The sequence below is a fragment of the Photinus pyralis genome, unplaced genomic scaffold (assembly GCF_008802855.1).
Source record: "Photinus pyralis isolate 1611_PpyrPB1 unplaced genomic scaffold, Ppyr1.3 Ppyr1.4_LG3a, whole genome shotgun sequence".
In the NCBI taxonomy this organism is placed as follows: domain Eukaryota; kingdom Metazoa; phylum Arthropoda; class Insecta; order Coleoptera; family Lampyridae; genus Photinus; species Photinus pyralis.
The window spans coordinates 21401575-21427999 of NW_022170509.1; the positions used below are offsets into that span (position 1 = coordinate 21401575).

Sequence of the window (26425 nt, forward strand, 5' to 3'; positions counted from 1 at the left end):
AAAACGATGTCGATTAACATCTTTTAATTTGTATTATAATATGTTCACAATAAATTGGCCTTCCATGCACTTAATTCTTCAATAATAGTAATAAATAAGTTTTAGGGGTTTAAAATGTTTTGTATTAAAGTTTTGGTGGCGATTTGAAATAAACGGACTTTTCTGACAATTTAACCTGCCGCACATTGTTTTTTACTGCAGCCGAGTGTTTAAAACCGACGTTTGCGGATGTCGAGATAACAGTTGAATTTAGTACAAGTGACTAAAAGAATTGCCTGTGTTTTTGTAACAAATATCATTTATTAACCGTAGTAAATAACCGATATCTTTATTTCCTACACGGTTTACCACATCATAAGCTGTTTTCAAATAAGTTACCTAGCTGATAAATTTTGGCGGTGCGCATGGAAGGAAACTCGTGGATATTATAGAGATATATTACCACGCCATTCCTTTTTGTGCCCAATTAAAATTGTCATAATAAAAAATGTCCCCTTATCGTTCTCCCCTAAGATTAACTTTCTGTGCCTGTAAGCTTCATTCAACTAAATGCCATTTGTTCTCTTAGATGTTAAACGCCAATTACGTACGCTATTCTACGTCTGTTATTGTGTTATTTGTGTCTATTTTGTTTCATGAGAAGCATTGAGGAATTATTTTCTTACTGTTTAAGTAAACTACTTGTACTTGTTTACGGATTAAAATATTGTTGTTACCGTAAAAATGGTATTTTTCATTTGGAGTGGGAGAAATTATTTAAAATTGTGTTGTTAGCCTGTTGTTATTAAAAATAATGACATACAAAAAAGCGGTGGAAGCCGCCCAAATGGACATTTACAATGGATTTTTGCGAATAAGCTTTTCAGTAAGCTCATTTAATGTGAATAATGAATTCGATTTATAAAGTGCGATGTATATCCAATTTTAACCCTTTACGGATATTCAAGAACTCTTGGAGTTATATAAGGGCGTAGTTGCATTGAGTGTTATGATCATTATGCTGTCATAATTTGCATGACGATGTTCCGCCACACTTATTCCGATTTTTGTTGTACAAAAGGAAGGAGTCTCATATACGTTTGCCATTTCGCAATAAGGTATAAATTGCGACTCGAAAGTCAAAAAGTTACGCGTTGGTTGCTTCGTTCAGTAAAATTGTGTTATATTGAACTAGAAACGCGAATATAAAGGTTAACTGATGTACAAAGAAATCAACATTGATACTAATTCGAGACGATAGGTTTGTCAATCAAGTCAATTGTAATTTAATTGTTGTTGAGTGTCACGGAGTTTTAATCGAAAATTTCGCAAATGGTTCTATTTTGGGATTATAATACGTTCTTTTAGATTTGATTTATTTACGATATTGCAATTTAGATATTATAAGTAAAAATTGCGTCTGTTTTCTAAGTTATTCACATGAACAACCATAACATATTCAAAAGCTTAGTATTTTCCGACCGGGAGATACGAGAAGTATGCATGTTTACCCATTTCCACGGCAAATGCCGAAGAATGCTGTTTAGTGAAACCTTTTGGTAAATGAAGTTGGCGAACCTAACTTTTGTCGCTCCTACGAATGGTGATCAATAGTAATTTATAGAAAGTAATATAAATGTGTACATCATCAAGTAGAGCGAGCAATTGTCTGCGTTGAATTACATTATTATAGTAATTGCAATCGCATGTTTTGTTTCCGAAATGATTTTTTTAATTTTATTGACTTGTCGGATTCAAGGGTGATTGTTTTTTAATTTTTGGCACGCTTTTTATTATAGGATTTCGAATTTCCCTAAATCTATATTTTGTACCATTAAATTACACCTATCACCTACAGCAGGTTTGTCTATTTGATAATCTACTGCAGAGATGCAGTAATTGAAAAAGGTGAATCCTGAAAGCGTTTTCATGTTTCCTACAATTTAAATTGAACCCGATTGAGAAATGCAATGGTGCAGTTGACTTTGTACCTCGTTTAATCGCGAACGGCATTTTCCAACACAACGCATTCAAAATAGTAATTTTTTCAAACCGATTTAATTGCCAAATTTCTATCCAATGTAAAAGGGACGAAGAGTTACAAGTTCAACAAGCCTTAACGTTTCGCCACAGCTTCATTTCGTTATATCTTTCTGATCCAGGCTGATTTAAATTTAAAGGCTTAGGTTTGCATTTCAAATTCGTTTATATATCCTGCACCCGCAATTTCTTTACTCTTTAATCTGATGCCATTAATTGTAATGAAAAAATGAGCAATAGGGTTTAAATCCGTATTCCAATTAAGTTCTTACAAACCATTTTTTAAAACTTTTATCTTACGTTTAATCTTGATGCATAAAAAGTTTTATATTCATTAATTTTGTGATGAAAGTCCTACTGCAAGGCTTTTTTAATTATATACGTAAAGCTAAGTCAAGTATACCTACAGCTACATAATGTTTATGAATGGAATTAAGAATTGTGCATTAAATTGTCACATACGAAAAAGCACACAAGTCCAATGAAAGTGCTAAATAATGAACAACACATGTGATCTTATAGTTTGCACATTTTATTTACAAATCAACGGGAAAATAAGCTAAAGTCTACCATCGTGAACTCCATTCGAAGGGCATGTTCATTCATACTCATTTATCTTACTTTATACAGGGATATAGAATTTAAATTTTCGGATTATGTTTTTAACTTTCCCCCAAGGGAAAGGGAAAACGATGTACATATTCAACAAAAAATGCTGCTCTTCAATGCAAATGAACTCCTGTTACACATTTTAGACATAGACAGTTATTCACTTTAGGGAAATGAATTTTGAAGCGAGGGTTTGATTAACACATAGGTACCTAATTTTTTTTGCAAAAATCCTTTACTGAAAATAATTTTCTTTTGCAGATTTTCGACGATCACTACCATTTTACGCATCCGGGTATTACCAAAAGATCAACTCCACATTTAGAAAAGAAAATTCAGTTAGCAGCTGACATCAGGGTAAAGTGGGCTCAGCAACAAATAGTGAAAAAAAGAGTTAAAAGAGATTTAAGACTTCAAGATTCAGATCCACGGTGGCCTAGTATGTGGTATTTGGTAAGTAAACTCTTCACGTATCACCGCAAGTGTACCTACGCTATTAAATTTTAGAATCGCGGTAACGGTTTAGACATGAATGTTATTCCCGCTTGGTTAGAGGGTGTTACAGGTAAAGGTGCAGTTGTGACGATATTGGACGATGGATTGGAAAAAGACCATCCTGATTTGGTGAAAAACTATGTTAGTATCTTAACTTTGTGGGTTAATCTGTAACAGAATATTTTGTACGGTACTTTTTTCATATAGGATCCAATGGCATCTTACGATGTGAACAATCATGACTCGGATCCTAGTCCTCGCTATGACATGATTGATTCCAACCGTCATGGTACTAGGTGCGCAGGCGAAGTAGCAGCAACAAGTAATAACTCTGTATGCGCGCTAGGTGTTGCACATGGTGCTCAAGTAGGCGGCGTACGCATGCTTGATGGAGATGTTACTGATGCGGTTGAGGCACGGTCATTAAGTTTAAATCCACAACACATTGATATTTATAGTGCCTCGTGGGGACCAGATGATGATGGTAAAACTGTGGATGGCCCAGGGGAATTGGCTACTCGTGCATTTATTGAAGGAGTTACAAAAGTATGATGCGGTGATTTTTGCGCGATTTAATGTTACAGTTTTAGGGTCGTAACGGCAAAGGGTCTATATTTGTGTGGGCTTCGGGAAATGGCGGAAGGGATCATGATAATTGCAACTGCGATGGCTATACAAACTCCATCTATAGCTTATCAATTTCTAGTGCCACAGAGCAAGGTCATGTGCCATGGTACAGTGAAGCATGCAGTTCTACTTTGGCATCTACGTATAGCAGTGGCGCTGTTGGAGAAAGGCAGGTTGTTACCACTGATCTTCATCACTCCTGCACAAGCAGTCACACTGGTACCAGTGCTTCTGCGCCATTAGCTGCAGGTATTTGTGCACTAGCGCTTGAAGCAAATCCGAATCTTACATGGCGAGATATGCAACACATCGTTGTCAGAACTGCTAGACCTCATCATTTGGTTACCTCAGATTGGCAAATTAATGGGGTGGGAAGGAACGTCTCGCACAGTTTTGGATACGGACTTATGGATGCGTACGCGATGGTCCAATTGGCAAGGAAATGGGTGACGGTTCCTGAACAACATAAATGCGAAATTACTGCGCCTCATGTGCAAAAGTCAGTTATACTTCGCGGTTGCGCTTACATTAACAAGTGATTATAGGTCGATCCCAGCTAAGAGTGTTGTTGTTTTACAGTTGCAAGTAACAGAATGTGAAGGTGTTCAAATTTTAGAACATGTTCAGGCGAAACTTACAATTTTCTCACAAAGGCGCGGTGATTTACATATCCAGTTAACGTCCCCAATGGGTACCAGAGTAACCCTTCTTGCTCATAGGTACAAAGATTTTCAAATTAGCTTCTATTTCTACAAGTTGATTACAGAGGACACGACATTGCTCGATCAGGATTTAATCATTGGCCTTTTATGTCTGTCCATTCATGGGGGGAAACGCCATTTGGGACGTGGCAATTGGAAATTCATAATGATGGACGAATGTTAGGTAAGCGCTCACAATGAAAAATTGACACTTTAAAATTAACATTATACTATTCCATTTTGCTTTACTAACCCACTATTCGCTTTACAGGGCGAGCTACGCTCCAAAATTGGTCACTTATTCTTTATGGAACTAAAATATTTTTTTCTGCTTCTGATAATACAGATTCAGACAAACCGGTAAAAAATAAAAACGCCAATAAAAAGAAACCCGCAAAAAAACCAAAAAATTCGAAAAACATTTTAAAATTAATCAATCCGTCTCCCAAACCGTTCAAAAACCTAAATCGAGGAAAAAACAAAACTTTCACCTCCACTACAAAAGACTTGGATACTACAAATATGAACGTGCAGTTCAACAAAAAAAAGCAATTTTCAAATATTTCTTTATTAACAACCACATCTCCTTACTTCTATTCTGTGAACAACACAAAGTTTCAAAGCGTAGGCGAAGGTGGAAAGCCCTATTGGAAGTTTATTAAAAATATCAGCATCACATATCCCATCATGATCCCTGCACGCGAAGGCATAAAGTCTCGCGATCCATTTAAAAAGGCGCAAAAGCAAAAAGAAAAGAGTCGCGATCTTAATTCCAATCGCAATACTAAAACGTTTACGTCTAGACCTCCTGAAGCAACTACTTTAATTGATGTAATCACTTCCAAGGACAAAGCATTGGGTAACTCAGCAATATTAATTGTGTCTTAGTGCATGCTATTGCTTTTTAAAATTTTGCATGTTTTCCAAATCGCGAAGAGAATTTGAATCATGCTACCGCAACTTTGATTCCAATTTTTCGTATTAGTATACATAGGTGGTACGTTTGTATGAATATAAATTTGTACCTGAAAACTTATTTTAGCTGAAATAGAAACATGGGATTTGATATTGTACGGAACATCATCTCCCCCAAAAATTGATGAAGACGAAAAGGTTAACAACAAACCGGGTAAAACAAACATAGAAGTAAATGAAATGGACCACAACTCCTTGGATTTGAATCCACCAAACGAATCATGGAAAAGTGATGCTGAGGTAAGACTTACAATTTCAAACGTTAAAGGACACTGTTGTTTTATATTTAACACCGGGGCTTTATACGCTTTCAGATCAGAAAAGATACATCAGTATTAGAAGAATTCTTACCTGCCAATGCTGCTCAAAATTGCGCAAAATCCAATGGACAATTTTGTTTAGGTTTGTTTGCTACACTTATGTTATGCTGTACGTATTTTCATCACATTTTCATGTCCCTCGTAAACATAACTTGGAGGTTCATACTACAAACGTGTACTGATATTAATCTATACAGTAAAAGCAAAAACGTGCTTGATCTGGTAACGTACTTGAAATCTTCATTTTTGGAGAATCGCAGATTTCAAAATTACGATGAAATATATTTTACAAACACAACTTTGGAACTAACTCGGTGCAAAGAAATTTGCATAGATGTTCCAATAAATAGGTCATTTAAGAACGTTTATTGTTCAACACGTAACAGCAAGCAATTAGAAAAAATATTTTGTAACAAATTAAAAAGATATATATCTCAATTTTTAGTAAATATAATTAAATTTAATTTTTTAAAAACTGTAGTATTCAGTTCGATAGACTATATATGTGATATGGCCATAGATTTTAATCGCAATAGGAGAAATCCAAAAACCTGTAGATCGATTAAACTATTACATGATATGTTTGCTAAAATGTTTGCCACTTGTTCTTATCATTAACCACATCTACCAATTGGTAAAGCGGCCCTATGTAAATACTCATTATTCTTATTGGCAAATATCTATAGCTGTATTGTTATATTAAAAGTATCTACGTGCAGTGTATTTTACCATGATCTATCTCTCATGTTATTTTGCGGTAGTAAATGCACTGTACATAATATGTGATTTCAAGGAAATATGCCACTGCGATGTGACCATGGATGCAGACTAAAGAAATAATTAGTAGAGAGTTAGTTGTCACTGATTAATTAAAAAAAAAGTTGTTTAGGTGTCATTTTAAAATATTAATAGATGGTCATGGCGGAATACTCTGTACTATTACAGTGCTATTACGGGTTAATTTTTTTAATTTGCTATGATTTAATGGTGCTAATATTTTAATTACATGGTTTGCACTCTTATAGAGGCTGTGTGCGTTACAAAAATAGGTTTTTTTGTTGTATCCATTGCTTTGTTTAGTGTCGCGTTTATAATTTTTTTTTTGAAGTTTTGTAATAAACCATTTGCAGGTGGTTTATGCTAGTCACCTCGATAATTTCAATCTGTGCTGCCTATTGGTTTGTCTGATGTAGGTACACATTTAGCTTAATCTAGTCAGTTCCCGAGTTAGTGTGTCAATGAAAAATTATTTACAATTATGTTTTGTAAATTGACAAGTATTAAGATTGAAATCTTTCATTAGCGCAAAAACAATATAAGACAGATCTTCCCTTTAAAGATATTACATGTGCCAAATTTATAACCTATCTACCTAATAAATGTAGTAATTAGAAATAATGTATGATCGTTTCTGTGCATTGATGACTGAACATTATTAAGATTATATAAGTGCAATTAATTAATATTTAAAGGTACCAATGCATCTTGAAAAATGTGGATAACATCACTCATCTTAGAAAATCCGTATCTTAGTAATAATATGTGCAATAACCATTCATATATTTCTATGCTGTTAAGTTAATCATTTTTTTAATTATCCTCCAGAATTGCCAAATGTAGGTCTTTTGTATAAATTGAACGAATCATATCAATTTTGACCACAGTTCGTTTTTAATTGATTGTCTAGGGCTGTGACTGCTTGGGATTTCTATTGCAAATAATGACTTGTGCTAAATCAGTATTTCCTTGTCCACCAGAAATCTTTTTGATATTGTTTGGTCTGTCTTTCCCTTATAACAAACATATCATTATGCTCTGCAAAAACTTTGAGAGCAACTATTTGTATGGTTTCTCTACCATGTTGTTTTATTAGTACTGTTTCTAGAATCAGAATCCAACAAAAGTTTCAGGGTAGGGATTTAACCATCAATTTGATAGATACCTTGGCCACTGTGATTAACTTTGAAATTTCTTTTTTTAATAAATACAAACTATGTCTAATTTCCAGTTAATCAATCATCCGCAAAACCTCTGCATACTCTGTTACTTTAGAAATTTATGAACGGTGTTTGTGCATGTTTGTAAGAATTGATTTGAGGAATTTGCTGTGATTTACTTTTAGTTGTATAAATATAGAGAACTTAGTAAATTTAGTACATATGCGAATTTACAACATAAAACCACAGCGGTTCCTATTTCTTTGCCTTCCAATAATTTTTAACTTATTTATATTACAAAATATACCAAAGATTCTTTTATTTATGTTTAAGTAAGTAGATTTTAATGTTGCATAATGAGGAGAGTTTGCAATGACTTTATTAATATTGCTATAGATCTGTATTTAGTTCTTTGCACCTTCCTCATTTATATAATATGTGTTCAATCTAGTACTACTCAGTGTTTTAGCTCATGGAAAAATGTATAGTATGTGTGTACGGCAATTCAGTAGGATTAGGTAATTTTAACAGTGATTGTTAGTCATGATAATGGCCTAGCGCACTAATCCTTCTCTGTTGAGGTATATATTTTTTATTCGACAAAGTACTTAATTTCATTTCCAAATCATAATTTCTGTATCTCAACAGGCAGGTTTACTGAATTTAAAAAGATTGTTGACCTATGTAAAAGCAAGTGTTTGTAATTATATTCAAAAAATAAATTGTGGCTGAAATTTTGTCAACATTTGTTTCATTTTGAAATTTGAGTGATGTAGTAGTCGTAATTGTGAAATACTGTACCAGAAATGCCTCAGGTAAGTGTTTACACTTCTAAATTGCATGCTACTGTTTCAGTCACAATTTATTTTTTGTAGTCTTGTTCCAACTATTAAATGCTGTTTATTTTCAGAATGCCAGGTTAATTATTTTATGCATAATGGTAGATGTTATTCAGAGTGTCCTGAAAAATTTTATGCAAGTTTCCTAGATGAGTTGGGCGCGAAAAAAAATATGGATAAGAAAATGAATGTTTGTTTGTCGTGCCACTACAGTTGCAAGAGGTGTTCCGGGTCAAACGATTACCAGTGCACATTATGCTATCCAGATGCAATATTGATGCAAGTTTCTAGTTTAGAACATTATTGTTACCCTAATTATGTAGTAACAAATACTCAACTAGACAAATTGTATTTTAAAGTTTATATTTTCCTTTGGATTATGTTTGGCTTATTTGTGATAGGAGTAATACTGTATATTATCAGAGAACGACGCTTGCGCAATAATTTAATGAATGAATTAACTCAATTAGGTATGATCAAAAATATAAGACAATTGGAACGTAATATTAAGGCTAGTGTCTACAGTGATAGCGAATAATTTTTGTTATTCAAACAGACAAAAGAAAGACTCAATTTTAAATATCATGACCTATTAAAATTTTGTAAAGTAATTTTTTATTGTTTAATAATAAAACTTTAATTTTTTTATCTTTTAACTTTCTTCAATAGGAAAGGAGTAAGTATCAACGTTTCGCATGTAATAACAAAGTAAGTTCAATGTAAAAAACTTCGTTGAAACATTTTTGATATGGTTATGGATATACGCTTATACGCTGCTTAAAAAATTCGTTTGAACAACTCTCTCTAGATTTCTCAAAAATTTGCCGTCCCTTTTTGTGTGTGTAGGTACTTCAAGACTCATGTTTGACTAGTCATGTTACCATTCCGTCTCCCTAAAGGCGGAATGTGTAATGTTCGAACCAGAATTAGTATTTCTTTTGTTCAATGATATAACGTCTGATTATTACATTAGCCGCCAATTGGTGTTTCAAGAATAGAGATTTAAAGAGATATATTTAATTCAATATGCTATATGTAGGTAAAGAATCGGTTCAAGTCACAAAACTAATTTAAATATTGTACCTAATCAATATGTTCAAAAGCATCTACATCATAAGAAGTATAAAGTCACATGCAGGTAAGTAAAACAATATCGTTTCGTAGCCATTTATCGCATATTGAATACAAGCGAGCCAGGTATATTGCAATAAAAGAAGATACCTACTCCATTGTTAGCATCTACACCTTAATAGTTTTGAGCCTTGGTAATACATATATTCCTACAAAATGAACATTATCAATCAGTAGACACGATATGTAACTTGCCAATAAAAATGCTGCTCCTAGTAAAAGAGCCTTATGCTTTGTGTCAGTGGTGCGGCTGGGAAACTGGACACATAAATTGTATGCAACTTGTAACTGATCCCATTGATGATTTACGCTTCCTACTTGAGTCATTCCATCAGCAGTGAATATCTTAAAAAATTAAACTCGTTTTTCAAATTCAATACCTAAAAATTTTACACAAATCTACGGTTGAATGGACAAATTACCTTGAAATGAGCATCTTTTCCTAACGAAGTACATGCAAACGTATGAGGACCTTCAATGCGATATACAATGTCATTATCTCTATTATAAATATTGAATGTCGGTACAGACAACTTCAACTGCTGTTTTACAACCCCCACAAAATCTCCCGGAGACAGCCAAACTTCTAAACTCTGCAAGAGAGTGATATAGGTACTATGATACAAGGATTAAGTAAATCTTATCGCTAACTTGTGCGTAGCAGAAAATACATGAGCTTCTTCTTCGAAATTGTAAAGCTTCTTGTTGAGTTTGGTCATACAACTTCATAACAAACGATCTAGATGTTCCGAAACACAACCGTTGAAACGACGAGGATTGTTCAGCGGCATAGTATAACGTTTCACCATGAGGCACTTTTACTGTGTATCGACTTTCAGATTCTAAATGTGCCAATACTAAAAGAATCAAATGGTTGCAATATGACAATGGAAAAACACGCATAAAAACTTGCAATCAGTAAGCTCAATTGTTTGTTGAATGTAAAGCTGTTCCGCGCCTCTCAAAAAATCCAAACCGTGCAATGGTATAAATTGCGAAATGTTTGTTGTTTGCCAATCTACAGTTGAAACTGGTATAGGTCTTCTGGGGACGGCATTATTGTGATCTACGGATTACTTATATGTTTGTGCAATTCATTGCGGTTTGTTCATACCAGTATTCTGCGGCTGAATTGAAATTGCTGCACCATCTCTGTCGTTATAGACGGGTAAATCTATGTCTAAAAATTGTAGTTATTCCTAAACATTTTCAAAAAGATAAGAAAGCAATCAGATCCATCAAAATGACTAATCAGCACAATTGAAACCAGAAGATGATAGAGGTGTGAAAATGAACTCACCTGTAATATGGTTTTCTATAATATACGAATTTTCCGGTGCACTTTGTAATTGAATTTGAAGCATTCTTGAATCTATGCTTTACACGATCTGTAAAAGAATACTTTTTTGTGTCAAAAAAGAACTAATCAATAGATAGCAATAATCTTATCTACATAGGTATGTATTATATCGGATATGTTGCGTTGCGTACGTTTACAACAAACCCAACTACTAACAAACTTCACAAAAAACGCAAATTTCGAAATCCAAGAGCTGATGGCAAATATTTTAATTCAGTAGCAAATACCCTGAATCATATAATTCATATCTGCCTAGGTATTAGTTCATCAAACTTTAAACGAACGACGGACGGACATACATATACTTCTATTAACATGATAACATGATGTTTTATAAGACTAGATAAGTGACAATGAAGTGTTTCTAAAAAGAAATGCGTCTAAAAGTCATATCAAGTCTTTGACGACGTGACAAAAGAGTCACTGGTTTACTTACTGTTTACAACGACCTTTTATAATTAGATTATATCTCGTCGCCAATTGTCACTAGGTAGGTACATATAAGGTACCCTCACATCAGACTTTCTTGTGGAAACAGTGTATCTTGGAACGCGGTGATCAGCATACGCATGGATGTAGTACAGTTCAAATCTTCCTCTTTTTCAATTATATCATAGACATATTTACTGACCTACTGTTTTATTCCTTACAAGAATCTTGCAATGTCTACAACATGCAGTACATAGATAGTAGGTTTCTTGTAGCTATTAAATGATTGATTGGTTGAACGATTAGTTTTACGGAAATAGAGGAATATAACTATGAATCTGAAGATCTGATGAAACTTCTCGTCAGAAAACCGAAAAATGAAATTATGAAACGAAATTGCAATCAATAGAAATGCCGCAGTTGATAGTCACAAAAAGGAATTTAGGCTACTGCGTTTCCAGATTAAGACAATAAGGATATAGTCCGCTGGTTTGATGGCCAATGGCAAATTAAAGGTACTTTGATATTTCATTGTATGTACATTGTAAACCAGAAATATGTTGCCACGATTGTGTTTGTTTCTCAATCATAATTAATGCAAAAAATTTTCTTATAGAATGTGGCGTGTAGAATCCATAATTTCAAACAGTTCCAAGATTGGGCTACTATTTCAAAAGTTACAGCCCTTTGAATTTTCTTTCGAAATTGGTTTCTGGTCTATAGCTTTTGATTGAGAAGTCTGATCGAAAAAGTACGAATTGTTTTGGATTCTACGCACCAAAATTAATAAGAAAAAGTGTGTTCTCGAGAAATTTTGGTGTAGTTGATTTTTGGTGAAAAAGGAAGGTTGTACACTGCCTGTTTTTGAGGCCCGCAAAAAATTGTCTCAGATCGACCCGGAAAAGAAATTTTCTTATAGAATGTAGCCTGTAGAATCCATAATTTCAAACAGTTCCAAGATTGAGCTACTAGTTCAAAAGTTACAGCCCTTTGAATTTCCTTTCGAAATTGGTTTCTTTTCCAGTCTATAACTTTTGATTGAGAAGTCTGATCGAAAAAGTACGAATTGTTTTGGATTCTACGCTCCAAAATTAATAACAAAAAGTGTTTTCCCGAGAAATTTTGGTGCAGTCGATTTTTTGTAAAAAAGGAAGGTTGTACACTGCCTTTTTTTGAGCCCCTCAAGACAAATTGTCTCAGATCGACCCGGAAAAAAAATTGTCTTATAGAATGTGGCCTGTAGAATCCATAATTTCAATCAGTTCCAAGATTGGGCTACTAGTTCAAAAGTTACAGCCCTTTGAATTTTCTTTCGAAATTGGTTTCTAATCTACCTATAAGTTTTGATTGAGAAGTCTGATCGAAAAAGTACGAATTGTTTTGGATTCTACGCACCAACATTAATAAGAAAAACTGTTTTCCCGAGAAATTTTAGTGCAGTCGATTTTTGGTAAAAAAGGAAGGTTGTACACTGCCTTTTTTTTGAGCCCCTCAAGAAAAATTGTCTCATATCGACCCGGAAAAAAAATTGTCTTATAGAATGTGGCCTGTAGAATCCATAATTTCAAACAGTTCCCAGATTGGGCTACTAGTTCAAAAGTTACAGCCCTTTGAATTTTCTTTCGAAATTGGTATCTTTTCTAGTCTATAACTTTAATTGATTGAGAAGTCTGATCGAAAAAGTACGAATTGTTTTGGATTCTACGTTCCAAAATTAATAAGAAAAAGTGTTTTCCCGAGAAATTTTGGTGCAGTCGATTTTTGGTAAAAAAGGAAGGTTATACACTGCCTTTTTTTGGCCCCGAAAAAAAATTCTCAGATCGACCCGAAAAAAAAATTTTCTTATAGAATGTGGCCTGTAGAATCCATAATTTCAAACAGTTCCAAGATTGGGCTACTATTTCAAAAGTTACAGCCCTTTGAATTTTCTTTCCAAATTGGTTTCTAGTCTATAACTTTTGACTGAGAAGTCTAATCGAAAAAGTACGAATTGTTTTGGATTCTACGCACCCAACCCAAATTAATAAGAAAAGTGTTTTCCCGAGAAATTTTGGTGTAGTTGAATTTTGGTAAAAAAGGAAGGCTATACACAGGGGCGGACTGGGTACTTACGGGCCATTAAAGTATTAGTGTAGTAATGAAGGTGGCGTGGGGGGGGGTTAGCTCTGAGGTGCACCACAAAACCATGTTAAAGTACTCCTTTCTCGAAAATCAATTACCATACAGTTTTTTTTTAAATTGCAGCTGATAATTAAAAGTAACAAAATATACAATCCACACGAGGTGCGTCGCCTATCATTGTATTTCAGCACTTTCATGCTACGACAAAAAATGATAAATTCATTGTAAAACACTTCAATTAAAACCGAATTTTTTAACAATCTAACATCAACCCCAATTAGAGAAACGTGTTAATAATTTATTAATAGTCCAAGAAACTAAATACAGCACATACTTATAAATTTCCAACGGGCCATTATGATCTACAGGCTAGGTGGCAATCGCCACCCGCCCCCCCGTGCCGGTCCCCCCCTGCAAGTGAAACAACGGGTGGAAAAAGGATGAAGGCACTGCTCTTCCATGTGGTTTGATGGCCAATGGCAAATTAAAGGTACTTTGATATTTCATTGTACATTGTAAACCAGAAATATGTTGCCACGATTGTGTTTCTCGATCATAATTAATGCAAAAAATTGTCTTATAGAATGTGGCCTGTAGAATCCATAATTTCAAACAGTTCCCAGATTGGGCTACTAGTTCAAAAGTTACAGCCCTTTGAATTTTCTTTTGAAATTGGTATTTTTCTAGTCTATAACTTTTGATTGAGAAGTCTGATCGAAAAAGTACGAATTGTTTTGGATTCTACATTCCAAAATTAATAAGAAAAGTGTTTTCCCGAGAAATTTTGGTGCAGTCGATTTTTGGTAAAAAAGGAAGGTTGTACACTGCCTTTTTTTGAGCCCCTCAAAAAAGATTGTCTCAGATCGACCCGGAAAAAAAATTTTCTTATAGAATGTGGCCTGTAGAATCCATAATTTCAAACAGTTCCAAGATTGCCCTACTAGTTCAAAAGTTACAGCCCTTTGAATTTTCTTTCGAAATTGGTTTCTAGTCTATAACTTTTGANCCCAAGTAACACAAGCTGCTGTATTTTGATAATGAGAAGGTCATGACAGCTGGGTAGCGTGACCAAATTGTCTATGACAGAGACTGTCTAAACTATATATCAGCGATATGAAATCGTTTTCTATGCCCGAATGGAGAGACGAATTACAGCTTCTAAAACGCCATAAAAGCTATTTGGCTTTGTCGTTTATGACGAATATTTGAAGCTGTGATAACCTTGTTGTGACGAAATCGCAGAAGCTGTCGTATCGCCTTTTCATACTCTGCCAAAACGCCACAGAAGCTAATTGGCTGCTGCGGGATAAAATAAAAAAATGAAAATAAAATAAAAAATGTAATGAAAAATCAACAATTTTAATTTAATGGTCGCGTTATTACTGTTACTTTTAGGAAGTACACTTGAGGAGTTTACTAAACTTTCTTGCGTTCCCGTTCCGTATATTGTGCTTCATACCATACTTACGTATTTTATTTTACATTACCTTCGACGGGATTCGAACCACAACCGCTCAACCGGACGTTTACCATTACTTACTGTAGAAACCCTATAGATCCACCGAACGAAACCACTCGACCAATCTGTAACATGCTAAACGAGTTGGTTTTTTTGTATTAAGTGCGTTCATCACATGGCTTATATAAATTGTAGGTGTGTAAATTGTCAATTCCATATCTAAATAATCTGTGTGCGCCGTGCGGATTTTTTTGCGAACTTTAACCATTGTTTGTTTCTTTAACTCGTAGGGTATTTGTGTATCGTGCTCTTAGGTATATTTTATTTCAAAGGTAACTATTGTATTTATTTATTCAATTTACTACAATACATATTTTGAGGTTACATCACTTTATAATGTTCAAAATTGTACAAACCATTGAAGACAATTTAAAAGTGTTAACTGCGGTGCCTCAAAGTTGGGAAAAAAATGGGATCTTGTTTTGGCCACCTGGACCTGGTAAGAAAGCGTATACGCTTCGCAAGGATGCGAGTAACTTACCGAATCTCAATACATGGACCAAGACAAAATGTCAAATCAAACGGGATAACATTCTGACGTTAAAAGAAGCATTACATCAGGAGAAAATACTAGCAGAATTTGAGGACACTGAGGATGAGGAAAAGTATGTACAAATTATACACATTCTTGAAAATACGAATTAATGTTGCAAACTCATCATTAATAATGTACAGCAATTATTTTATACTTATAATAGATGTGTTTCAGTTACAGATTATGCAAGACAATTAATAGATTACATCCAGTAATGAAAACCATCGCAGTAGATGATTTTAATCATTTAATGACTGAAGCCGACCCTGACCCGGAACCTGAACTGATGAATAACAACACCCACAATACTCCAAACATGGAATTGACAGTAATTAACTCTGTTCAAGATATTAATAATGTGCAATCTCTACCTGGTGATAAAGCCGAGGATAAAGCATTGGAACTTGAGGTCGAAAATCCTGTATTACATTCTTTAGGTACAAATTAAAGAAACAAAATTTTTATTAGGTTTTTTACTCGGTTTTTTATTAGCAATAGAAGAAAAACTGAAGTATTTAGAAAAAAAACAAGAAGAACTGCTCAAGTCTGTAGCAGGACTTCATATTAAATTTGATAAACTATTGGATTTAATGGCTGCAAATACTGCGAGCAGCAATCGTGAACCACTCATAGAAAGTGCTGATGACACACTAAATGATTTAGGATTGTTTCCCATTGATGATACTGTCAAATTAAACGAAGTGGAACAGAGACTTCAAGATAAAGACTTTCAGATGTTATTAGTAAGTCAATATATTTACAAATTTATGAAGTTGATAATCTTTTTCATAGATTAAGAAATTGTCTGACATTGGTGGTACTGATGGTAAAAAAAATTTCAATAAAATAGTGTATATGGTACTAGATGCCATATTTGAAAGAAAATTCTTAATGGAAATCTCGTGGACCGGTTCCACAAAAACCAAAGGTAAAAAAAAGATTTCGATGTTGCAATATAAGGAAACATTACAAATGTTTTTTAAAGTCATAAAAATGGCCGATTCAAGGTATTTATTCTTATGTGCATTTTTTTTATTTAAAATCTAATTTCCAGGTACACCATGGAAGAAAATGAAAGTTTTTTTAAAAGAGTGCTAAAGAACAGTGCCACTAGAGCAAATAACAATAAAAACGTACATCCTACCAAACCTATGGATAATATAGAAATAGATGTAAACGCTATAGTCAATGATGACACGATTTTAAATGCGCCCATTATCATATACAACAATGATCTTGGTATTTAGACAACTATAACATAATTAGCAATAAGTTTAAAGTAACAAATTTTTGTTTATTCATGTTTTTTTATATAAGTGAGTGAATTAGTGGAATAAAAACCTTTGTATCATGACACTGAATTGCCACTAATTTACATTCTATGTCTGCTAATGGAAACAGTACTGCAGGTTCTTCTTCACATGTCGACATAAAAATGTTCAATCGACTTGACTTAATAGGGGTTTCAAAAAAATCCTCAGTTTTCCTTAAAGGGCTACCATACAAACACCAGTTATTGTCTACTTTAGTAGCACATTTCATTTTGACAATTTGATTTTTTGTTAAAAACCACCTATTTTTCTCTTCATAATTAAACATTAAACTGTCATTTACTTCTATATGTGCAAAAAATTCATTACAATGTGGTAGACGATGTTTCAATTCGTCCAGATTTGATTTAATTTGTTTCTTAACAATTGGAAATGGATTAGGAGTTTTATGTTTATCACAATTTTGGGAAATTTCTATTTCTTGAATTCGTTTAGCTGCTTGAGCCAGTGGGTTGTTTCCGGTTCGTAGCAAACGCTTAATTTTATAAAGCTTGTTTTCATATTGATATGCGCTAAAGGTTTCTAGTTCACCAAATCTTTCCACATCGTCTACTAGGTGACATAAACTGTGCACGTTACTAGTAATCGAATCAAGTCCATATATATCTATGTATTTGTCTATATATTTTTCTAATAATGATTCAGCTACTTTGAGATATTTTGAATATCTACTACTTGAACAAATTGTTATTGCAACAAAAAGCATTAAGAAGTGTTGATAAACATCTACTGGCAAAAAATCTTTTAAAATAACGGGTGCAATATATAATAAAAAAGTTCTAAATTCTACCCCTTTCCAAAATGCAAGAGTATCGAGGCCTCTCACTGCTCTGTGAATTTCCTTGGGCATTTTACAGCGATGAAGAAAATTTGTAATTAAATCAGTATCATGCACAGACCATTTTGAATGTTTTTTAAATTTCCCCTCTCTCCATCCAATCAGACACCTTTTCATAATACCCAAATGAAGTAGGTGCAACGAATCTCCAACAGGAAAGTCTTTTATCATGTCAATTGGTAAATCTTCTAGAGGTGTACTATCTTCTTTATGGTGGTCAGGATCAGTTCTTTCCCGAAAGCTGTTATTGGTTCTTCTAGGCAAGTCGGTTCTAGGAAAACTCATCCGATGGGATTCGTGACTATATTCCCCAACTACAGTACATCTTGTACAACCACTGTATGCGTTGAAATTAACAACACCTACTCGGAATATTAAAATTACTTTATATAAGTGTAATTATTGTACCCACCTTTCACAAACGCTCTAGCTGGTGTGTCACAAATAAAACATCTAATGCTGATAGTCCAATGCTGTTTGCTCACAGAAATGCCATTTTTTAAAAGATGTTTTAGTTCATCAACAAAAGGTGTCATAAACTCCTTGACACTTGGTGGTTTTGTTGTACCACAGTATATGCCTACAACCATGGGTTGCAAATTTGATATTGAACATAAAATAGGCCAAAACTCCATTTTTGAGCTATTATAAATGGGTAAGCCATCCACATTAAAGCTTAGTTCCAAATTACTTAAATAATTATCACTAGTTCGTAAATAATGTAGAAGACAATTTTCTAATCCATTGTGCCAATAATTACCACTTCCCATTTTTTTAATTGTTACATCTCTAGGTGTTCTCAACAAAGTTCGAGAAGATTTTGGTAAATTAGGTAGCTTCAAGATGCCTAATAATGCTGTTACAGCACTGTGTGATATATTAAATGAAATAGCCCAATTTCTTAACTTTTCGTTTAATGTTTCATTGGAGATATTACTACCATCATATTCATCAGTATCACTGTCTTCACTAAATAGATAATGCTCTTCAATTTCTTCATCGTTATCTAAATTATTCTGTAACAGGTTTGGTAGATCCTTGACTAACTGTTGAGACGACAAAGCCTAGAACAAATATGCACAATTATACTATCTACAATTAGTAGATATCAATTAAAATATTAACATAATCATTGTCCAAAGTCTTGACAAGGTAGTATAAAAACAGACTTACCTCACTAATGAAATGGCTTTTATCTAAATTGTCCATAGTTTCAGTCGCTTTTTTGGTTGTCGAAGTGTACTCAGCCGTATCATCTACAGTAGTTATTTCATACTTTTTCGTTTTATAAGTAGCTAATTTTGATTTCACTGATTTTTGGATCTGTCTATGGTATGTACCACTCATCTTGAACTTTTTTAACTTTTTTATATCGGAGGTTGATAATTTCAATTTGTTCATTATTAAAGATTTAAAGGTTAGGTGTTGGAAAATGTTTTGCAGCCAAAACTGCTGTATTAGTACATGTGAAAAGTAAAATGGATTTCAATGCCATTTAACTGCATAATAGTATTTAAGGTGGCTGTGATTTCTAGGACACAGCAAAATATAGCTTCATAACCAAATAGCTTTTAAGTGGTTATGACTGTTTATGAGCTACAAATAGCTATATAGTGTCTCTAAGCCAAATTGTCTGTTTATGTGGTTGTAAACACCTTCTCACAACGAAAAAATGATTCCACATTTCAGCTATTTATTGGCTGCTATCTAAACGTTTTCATAACCAAGTTTTAGTTTAACCAGCTAAAGAGGGCATGCCCGTGCTACTTTACGGCGAAAACCGAGTGCCGCAATTCAGCATGCCAGAATACAGCGAAACAAATGTCATCAAAACGTTTTCACAACTACATTTTAGTTTAAAAAGCCATCAAGTACGCCTTGTGTTACTTGGGTAAGGACCCATGTTCATGAAATCTGCAAAAAGTCTAAGAAATCATCTCCAAGTAATAAGAACCATAGCACATTATACACGGGGTGCAGATTTTGAAAGTATAAGAAGTATAACTGTTGCAACCCTATGGCTAGAATAAAATATGGAAGTGATATATTTATGGTTCGGAGTGACGAAAAACTCTTCTGCCAATTGAAAAACTTGCCAACCAAGCTCCTAAAAGTAAAAGGTAACTATCTATATAACCATGTACTAAATTCCCTAATGGTAGATGAAGAAATCATGTATCAAAAGTAAAACTGGAATCAGATCCATACTAGACCGCTGAAAGTCAGAGCAAACGAGATGCTATCAAGAATAGATTACACCAGGGCATTGAATAAAAAATTAATATTCAATGACCAGGGCCAAACAGATATATACCTACCTAGTTACATAAAGGCTGTCTAACATTACACAATGAATTACACAAAAAGTTGAACCATTTTTGGATCAAGAAAAACGACCGTTGGCCTACTTGTAATACATATACAATAATAGAGGGTATTTAATTAAAGCCCCTTCATCCCCCCCCCCCCCCCCCCCCGCGAAGTTTACACTGTAGAGATTTTAACCACAGCCATTTAATTTGGTTGTGTTGTGGTAGTGAACCCGCATGAGCGACACGTGATACATTCCAATTTCACTTTCACAGATGGAAGTGATTCGTGCATGATTTTGTTGTTTAATAAATAAAAGAAGCACAGTTAAATAAAGCAATTAGTGTAACAAGTGACTGTGATCATTAGTTAATTAATTTTAGATATTGCATATAGAAAGATGGATGGCGATAAAGCAGACCCTAAGGAGAAGTTGTTGTCAAATGCTTTTTTGGATCTCCAGCGTTTAGGCCAGAATGGAGAATATGATCGTGCACTAAAAGTCACGAATCGAAGTAGGCTAAGATATTCCTCTTCCTAGAACTTATATCTTTTGCTTTATAGTCCTACAACTCAGTCCCCAAGATGAAAATGCGTTTAATTGCAAAATTGTTTGCTTAATTCACTTATCGAAGTTTAATGAGGTGTTGCAGCTAATGCAAAGGCAAGCTGCACTTTCAAAGTACGTAAGTGGCTTCTGACATCATCAATACCATCACATTCATTTTCAGAGATTTACACTTCGAGAAGGCCTACTGTCAGTATCGATTAAATCAAACTGAGGAAGCATTGGCTACGGTGGAACAAGCTGAACAGAGTTACCGCATAAAGGAACTTAAGGCGCAAATTTTATATCGCCTAGAGTCGTTCAGTGAGTGTTTATCGTTATACAGAGATGTAATTAAGAACACTCATGATGATTATTCCGATGAACGCGAGACGAATTTGACTGCTGTCGTTACACAGTTACAGCATATGAATGTTGTAAGTAATTCGATTTTTGTATTGACTTTCTGTAAATAATCAATATCAAAATGAAGTAAACATGGTTATTATTATTATTATTGAGTGATACAAAAAGAACGCTTGGATTTCAGTAGCGTAGTGTAACCTGGATCACTTCACAATGTAAATAGGTTGCTGCGTTTCTACATCAAACAAACACAATCCAAAATTTCAAAGATAAATATTTAATGTGTGTACTTAAAAAAGAAGCAATTATCAATTCTGAAATTGAGTTATTGCTGGCAATAAAAAACTTGTATGATGAAAATAAAACTATTTGCGAGGGTTGGAAATTCGTGCATTCTTTTTGTGCCACACTGTACCTACTTGTAATTTTAAATACTTTATATTCACAGAAAAATGATACAGTAAAGCTCAGAAGCGACACGTACGAACTATGCTACAATTGGGCATGTATCTTAATTGCACAAGGACGGTACAGTGACGCGGAGAAGAAACTAAAGGTGTGTGAGAAGTTGTGTCGTGGCTCTTTGGAAGAAGATGGCGCTTCTGAGGATGAGATTGAAATCGAGTTGGCTTTATTAAAGTACTTTACGCGCAATTATTTACTTGATCTCAGAGTTTGATTTTCAGAGTGCAATTAGCTTACGTTTATCAAAAACGAGGCCAAACGAAAGAGGCGTATGAAATGTATACGGCTGCCTTAAAATTGAAGTTAGACGATACAGCATTAATTGCAGTGGCGAGTAATAATATTGTTTCCATTAACAAGGGTGAAAATGTGTTTGACTCAAAGAAGAAAATGAAAGCAGCTACGAGCGAAGGCTTAATTCATAAACTTCCTGCAAATCAAAGGAGGCAAATTGCTCTGAACAATGCAATCTTAACGTATTACACGAATAATTTTGATTTGTGCAATAAGGCATGCGAACGAGTTGAAGAAGCGTGGCCGTCTGTTGCTTTGCAAGCCAGAATTACTCACGCTCTTTCTTTAACCAAATGTAACAGCCATAGCAAAGCAATTGCACTCTTGAATAATTATAAGTCCCAAAATAATGAGGAGCAACTTTATGTCAAATTGGTTATTGTTCACCTTCTTCTCACACAGGTATGTGGACATTCTTTAACCACAGAATGTAGTACATAGTTCGGTTCAGGGAGAGCAAGCAGAGGCTTGTAAAGTTTTAGAAAGCATGGGACCTGATAGCTACAAGCCAGCCATTGTTGGAGCGTTGATTACGTTATACTTAGGAATGAAGAAGAAAGATACTGCCTTAAAAGTCTTCGAGAGGACGGTTGACTGGTACAAAACTAATAAGGTAATTTATTAATGTCACAGATTAGTCTATAACATGACCTATATTTACATCTCTGAATGTAAAATCAAAAATTCACGCAGATAAAAGCTGATCTGAGCAGTATGTGGAGGCAAGCCGCTGACATGCATATGCGTAATGGTCAAGCGGTGGTAGCAGCAAATAGCCTTGAGGAGCTCGTACGCAGTAATCCGTCTGACTTTAAGTCCGTTGCTCATTTAGCTCTCGCTTACATGCAGGTATGTCAAATACAAAGTTCCAAATCCTGTAGTTCATTTTCTCCAGTTTGATAAGAAAAAGGCCGCAACGTTAATGAACAAATTTCCCAAATCTGAAAAGCAATTGTCTCAACGTGAAATTGATGCCCTGGAAAGTGCAAGTTGGATAACTCTCAAGAAAACTGCACATAAACCGGAACAATCCCCCGGGTAAGAACTGAGCCCAAGTTTAGTAGAACTATCATTACAAAATTTTTGTAGCACTCCAAAAGCTGAATTGAATAAAGTCAAAAATAAAAAGAAACGTAAACCCAGATTACCCAAAAATTACGATTCAACTGTGGCGCCAGATCCAGAGCGGTGGTTACCAAAGTATGAAAGAACAGGTTTTAGGAAAAGACGCGACCGTAGGGCTAAGGAGGTTATTAAAGGCTCTCAGGGAACGACATCAGCCCAGGCTGATCAATAGTACGAATCTGATTTCTGAATTTTGGTTTTACAGTGTTCGTTTTTAGTGACTTTTCGAAAATTTCGGAGGAGATTCAAAAGAGTCCACCTATGTCAAGTGTCGAACCTTCCCCACAACCTAAAAACCGACAAAAGAAGCCTCAACAAAATAAGAAGAAAAATAAGAGGCGTTAAAATTTTATATCACAGTTGGCAAGATTTTGTTAAGAAAAGTGTTTTAAGTACTAGAGCATGGAGTGTAATTTTTTAATTCATTTTTCATATACTTCATAAAATAAACTGTGAATGTGAAATGTTATAATTCCTTTTTGATACATTCGTTTTGTAGTGTGTTATATTACTGAGAAAAGTAATTAAATTACAATACTGATTACAGTACTTTAAAAGTATTTAGTTACTGATTACACAGAAGTCAGAAAGTAATTAAATACTGTAATAGATCACAATTGTAATCGATTTCTTCCCAGCTCTGAACAACAGTAATACCATTGTTTATTCATGAAATAATAAATAAATGAATAAACAAAAACAAAGATAATACCCTGAACTACCTAAATTCGAAGCCTTATGAAATAGGTACCTATGTGGTAAATGTTACTACAGTTAAGATACGCGTGTTACCCCATATCATGTTCGCACTAAATTGTTTATCCATCATGTGTTACTATATGTTGTTTTATACATTGCATACACATATACAGTGTGTAAAGCGATGGGGTATACAAGAGGGAATTTTTTTTAAATATTGATTTATGAAAAAAATTTATTCTTCATAATATTTTTTGCTTGCTTTGAAAGTACCAATAACGTTTCGATTGTTTGTGGTTTGATAGCAATACTCTATTTTAATTATAATGTAGAATGATAAGTTTCAATTAAAAAAATTAGTATTATTCTTTTTCCAGATTTCTATAAATAAATTTTAGATTATCAAAACGTTATTGGTACTTTCAAAGCAAGCAAAACATATCATGAATAATAATTGTTTTTCATAAATCAATATTTAAACACAAATTCCCTCTTGTATACCCCATCGCTTTACACACTGTATAATCAATTAAAAATTTTTATGTTCTTCTAAATAAAGTAGGATAGGTAATATACCTACTTACCATATTTTAAGAAATTTTCATTAAACTTTTTCTGAATTGCATTTTGAATGAAGTCGGAAATAAATAAAAATAGCTCTGACAACTTTGTCAACATTGCGTATGTCAGTAAGTGGTAGGTGGTAGGTATGCTTTATAGAAACTTTTGATCATTGATTAATGATTATACACCAACTGTATAAATAATCAATGCTTAGATGTACAGTTCGTTACATTCAGAACTGGGCAAAGCCCTTACTGAAAGGGCTTGAAGCTCTAAGCACAAAGCCCTTAGTCAATGTGCTTCGCTACTCAGGCACAAATTACTACCGGTCATCAGAAAGACTTGAAATTACTTCTAAAAGGGCTTTGAACTGCAAGCACAAAGCACTTCAGGACAAGACTCTTGTACACAATTTGAGGGATTGAAGCCCTGAAAGGACTCGAACACTTTTCCAAAGCACTTTTAGGAAAATGGCTTGAAGCACTTTTGCTCGAAGTCCTGAGTCCTTATTAACGATCCTTGAGATCGTTTATAATTTTGTCATTGCTGTTTGGCCGTGTGCACAACAACCAGAGCTGGGTAGTGCTTTGAAAAAACGTGCTTGCTAAAGGACTTCAATTACTTTTAGTGCTTAGATCTCTGTGCTTCAATTACTTTTCTAATTCAGGAAAAAGTGCTTCAATTACCAAGCACTTTTTAAAAGTGCTTGGGGCTTCAAGCCCTATCGAAGTGTTTGCAGCACTTTCATACAATTTCGAGCATTTCTCAAGGGCTTCAAGCACTTATAAAGAGCTTCAAGCTTTTTCAAAGAGCTTAAAGCACTTTCCAAGAGCTTAAAGCACTTTCAAAGAACTTCAAGCACTTTTTAAGGGCTTCGAGCACTTACAAAGAGTTTCAAGCACTTTCATAACGAAGCTCTTATCGTGAATTAGGTGACGAATTTATAAGACCCTTAGTCTTACCTTTGAATATAATTTTACCTTTGAATATAATTTCTATTCAAAGGTCTTACTCATTCCTTCGCTCCTACTCTGACGTTACCACCGTGCTCTGTGCTTCGTTAGTGATTAGTCTGCATGTCTGCACATCCCACTTTTGACTTCTTGTTTTTCGTATTGTGTGGTTTCCTGTGAAAGGGGTCGTACGATTTCGCGAACAAAAAAAGGAAGAGGTAGGTTCTGCCATTTATTAACGCTGCCCTCTCATATTCAGGGCATACCGGCATACGCTAAGTTTTGTTATAGTTATTACGATAGGTATAATCAGATAATTTAATGCCGCGTATATAATACATTACCTGAACGGCAAAAAAAGTACCTAATCAATTACCACGCACTTGCCACTAAACTAACCATTTTTATAAAAGGCCAGAATATAACATCAAACCACCAAAATAGTAAATACCAAGAATAGTAGAAGTTTAAATTTTTGTTTGCAAGTTATTTTTTTATTTAAGTCTTAACCCTTATATCTGTATTACTTTGATTATAAGGAATTGTTATCTTTTATTGTCCTTTTATATTTGTAAATTAAGAATGATTGCCTACATACTAAAAGTTTACAAATTTTATCTGTGTATTTCTTCACATAACATACTATCACTAATTTCAATTATTTCAGAAGATACGTCTCGGTAGGTACTTACAAGTAACAAGTGTCAAGGAATTTCTGAGCAACATTCTGGATTTTTTTCTTGTAGTACCTACTTTTATAGCACATGCATCAGTTATTACTTCTACATTACCCATGGTTACGGGGAGAGTACTGTACCGATAACAACATTTTTTTGTTTACCTAATAGTTTTAAACGAAAATTTGGACAAGCAAAACTTTAGCGAAACCACTAATTCCTCCAGTATAATTACGATGCGGAAGTACTGTTTTTAGCGTGTTTTTTAGAGTGTTTCCAGTAATATGAAAGCTGCTTTATATTGTTTATATTTATATTAATTTATATTGTCAATTACGGTGATTCAAGCCCTTTTAATGGCTTCAAGCACTTTCAAAGGGCTTCAAGCACTTTAAATGGCTTCAAGCACTTTCCAAGGGCTTGGTGCTTTGTATTTTCAATTACTTTAAAAAGTGCTTGGTAATTCCAAGCTCTTTCATCACATAAAAGTGCTTAGGGTTGCAAGCACTTTTATCAAAACAAAGTGCTCGGTGTTTAGTGCTTCAAGCCCTTTTCAAGAGGGCTTTGTCCAGCTCTGACAACAACTTTGTTTAGAAACGTCCAGTCGCTTTGAAAATTGGTACACATGTTCTTAAGGGT

At 34.2% G+C, this 26425-nt stretch overlaps 5 protein-coding genes across 10 annotated transcripts in view; 3 read left to right on the top strand and 2 right to left on the bottom strand.

Annotated features, from left to right (window-relative positions):
• The window catches only part of LOC116165621 (furin-like protease 1), a 55592-nt gene extending 46424 nt beyond the window's left edge, over positions 1-9168 (top strand). For 2 of the 4 annotated variants that reach the window (XM_031480213.1, XM_031480211.1), the window contains exons 2-10: positions 2890-3081; positions 3136-3264; positions 3331-3669; positions 3714-4249; positions 4296-4469; positions 4517-4635; positions 4723-5310; positions 5494-5666; positions 5741-8426. In XM_031480213.1, the coding sequence (XP_031336073.1) occupies positions 3070-3081; positions 3136-3264; positions 3331-3669; positions 3714-4249; positions 4296-4469; positions 4517-4635; positions 4723-5310; positions 5494-5666; positions 5741-6364 (2694 nt within the window). In that variant the 5' untranslated portion in view covers positions 2890-3069 and the 3' untranslated portion in view covers positions 6365-8426. Of the gene's footprint in view, positions 1-2889; positions 3082-3135; positions 3265-3330; positions 3670-3713; positions 4250-4295; positions 4470-4516; positions 4636-4722; positions 5311-5493; positions 5667-5740; positions 8427-8593 lie in introns of those variants that run through there. The other 2 variants (XM_031480212.1, XM_031480214.1) reach the window with 2 other exon arrangements.
• Positions 9169-9523: 355 nt separating this feature from the next.
• LOC116165626 (phospholipid scramblase 2-like) lies at positions 9524-20169 on the bottom strand. Of its 3 annotated transcripts, XM_031480219.1 has the most exons (8): positions 20105-20169; positions 10954-11041; positions 10768-10833; positions 10567-10719; positions 10305-10510; positions 10076-10246; positions 9849-9998; positions 9524-9802 (listed from the first exon to the last, which is right to left on the bottom strand). In XM_031480219.1, exons 2-8 carry the CDS (start codon positions 11015-11017, stop codon positions 9755-9757), a joined length of 858 nt encoding a protein of 285 aa, XP_031336079.1. In that variant the 5' UTR covers positions 11018-11041; positions 20105-20169; the 3' UTR covers positions 9524-9754. The 3 variants fall into 3 exon arrangements, with proteins under 3 accessions (XP_031336079.1, XP_031336080.1, XP_031336078.1); XM_031480220.1 differs by lacking the exon at positions 20105-20169 and having other exon boundaries at positions 10768-10827; positions 10954-11170; XM_031480218.1 differs by lacking the exon at positions 20105-20169 and having other exon boundaries at positions 10954-11169.
• Positions 14576-16973, top strand: LOC116165624. Its single transcript, XM_031480217.1, has 8 exons — positions 14576-14902; positions 14959-15217; positions 15313-15354; positions 15403-15687; positions 15792-16054; positions 16110-16360; positions 16410-16624; positions 16672-16973. The coding sequence occupies exons 2-8, from the start codon at positions 15198-15200 to the stop codon at positions 16862-16864; spliced, it is 1269 nt and encodes a 422-aa protein (XP_031336077.1). The 5' UTR covers positions 14576-14902; positions 14959-15197; the 3' UTR covers positions 16865-16973.
• Positions 15711-19677, bottom strand: LOC116165622. Its single transcript, XM_031480215.1, has 3 exons — positions 18960-19677; positions 18199-18850; positions 15711-18148 (listed from the first exon to the last, which is right to left on the bottom strand). The coding sequence occupies exons 1-3, from the start codon at positions 19185-19187 to the stop codon at positions 16926-16928; spliced, it is 2103 nt and encodes a 700-aa protein (XP_031336075.1). The 5' UTR covers positions 19188-19677; the 3' UTR covers positions 15711-16925.
• A 150-nt stretch (positions 20170-20319) lies between the features above and the next one.
• On the top strand, positions 20320-23362 carry LOC116165623 (signal recognition particle subunit SRP72). Its single transcript, XM_031480216.1, has 10 exons — positions 20320-20611; positions 20661-20778; positions 20828-21080; positions 21458-21648; positions 21696-22170; positions 22220-22381; positions 22462-22617; positions 22664-22806; positions 22858-23064; positions 23112-23362. The coding sequence occupies exons 1-10, from the start codon at positions 20497-20499 to the stop codon at positions 23236-23238; spliced, it is 1947 nt and encodes a 648-aa protein (XP_031336076.1). The 5' UTR covers positions 20320-20496; the 3' UTR covers positions 23239-23362.
• The last annotated feature ends 3063 nt before the right edge of the window (positions 23363-26425 follow it).

What these genes read in the sequence shown, in the direction of transcription:
- LOC116165624 (XM_031480217.1), top strand. Translation starts at nt 15,198, where the DNA reads ATGGCTTATATAAATTGTAG. An exon ending in TCCTGTATTACATTCTTTAG is followed by an intron (nt 16,055 to 16,109) that starts GTACAAATTAAA and finishes GTTTTTTATTAG; the next exon opens with CAATAGAAGAAAAACTGAAG. An exon ending in AAGACTTTCAGATGTTATTA is followed by an intron (nt 16,361 to 16,409) that starts GTAAGTCAATAT and finishes TCTTTTTCATAG; the next exon opens with ATTAAGAAATTGTCTGACAT.
- LOC116165623 (XM_031480216.1), top strand. Translation starts at nt 20,497, where the DNA reads ATGGATGGCGATAAAGCAGACCCTAAGGAGAAGTTGTTGTCAAATGCT. An exon ending in AGTTACAGCATATGAATGTT is followed by an intron (nt 21,081 to 21,457) that starts GTAAGTAATTCG and finishes TTATATTCACAG; the next exon opens with AAAAATGATACAGTAAAGCT. An exon ending in TTCACCTTCTTCTCACACAG is followed by an intron (nt 22,171 to 22,219) that starts GTATGTGGACAT and finishes AGTTCGGTTCAG; the next exon opens with GGAGAGCAAGCAGAGGCTTG.
- LOC116165622 (XM_031480215.1), bottom strand. Translation starts at nt 19,187, where the DNA reads ATGAACAAATTGAAATTATCAACCTCCGATATAAAAAAGTTAAAAAAG. An exon ending in AAAGCCATTTCATTAGTGAG is followed by an intron (nt 18,851 to 18,959) that starts GTAAGTCTGTTT and finishes TATTTGTTCTAG; the next exon opens with GCTTTGTCGTCTCAACAGTT. An exon ending in AGCTAGAGCGTTTGTGAAAG is followed by an intron (nt 18,149 to 18,198) that starts GTGGGTACAATA and finishes TATTCCGAGTAG; the next exon opens with GTGTTGTTAATTTCAACGCA.
- LOC116165626 (XM_031480219.1), bottom strand. Translation starts at nt 11,017, where the DNA reads ATGCTTCAAATTCAATTACAAAGTGCACCGGAAAATTCGTATATTATA. An exon ending in AATTCAGCCGCAGAATACTG is followed by an intron (nt 10,720 to 10,767) that starts GTATGAACAAAC and finishes AGTAATCCGTAG; the next exon opens with ATCACAATAATGCCGTCCCC. An exon ending in AACAATTGAGCTTACTGATT is followed by an intron (nt 10,511 to 10,566) that starts GCAAGTTTTTAT and finishes TGATTCTTTTAG; the next exon opens with TATTGGCACATTTAGAATCT.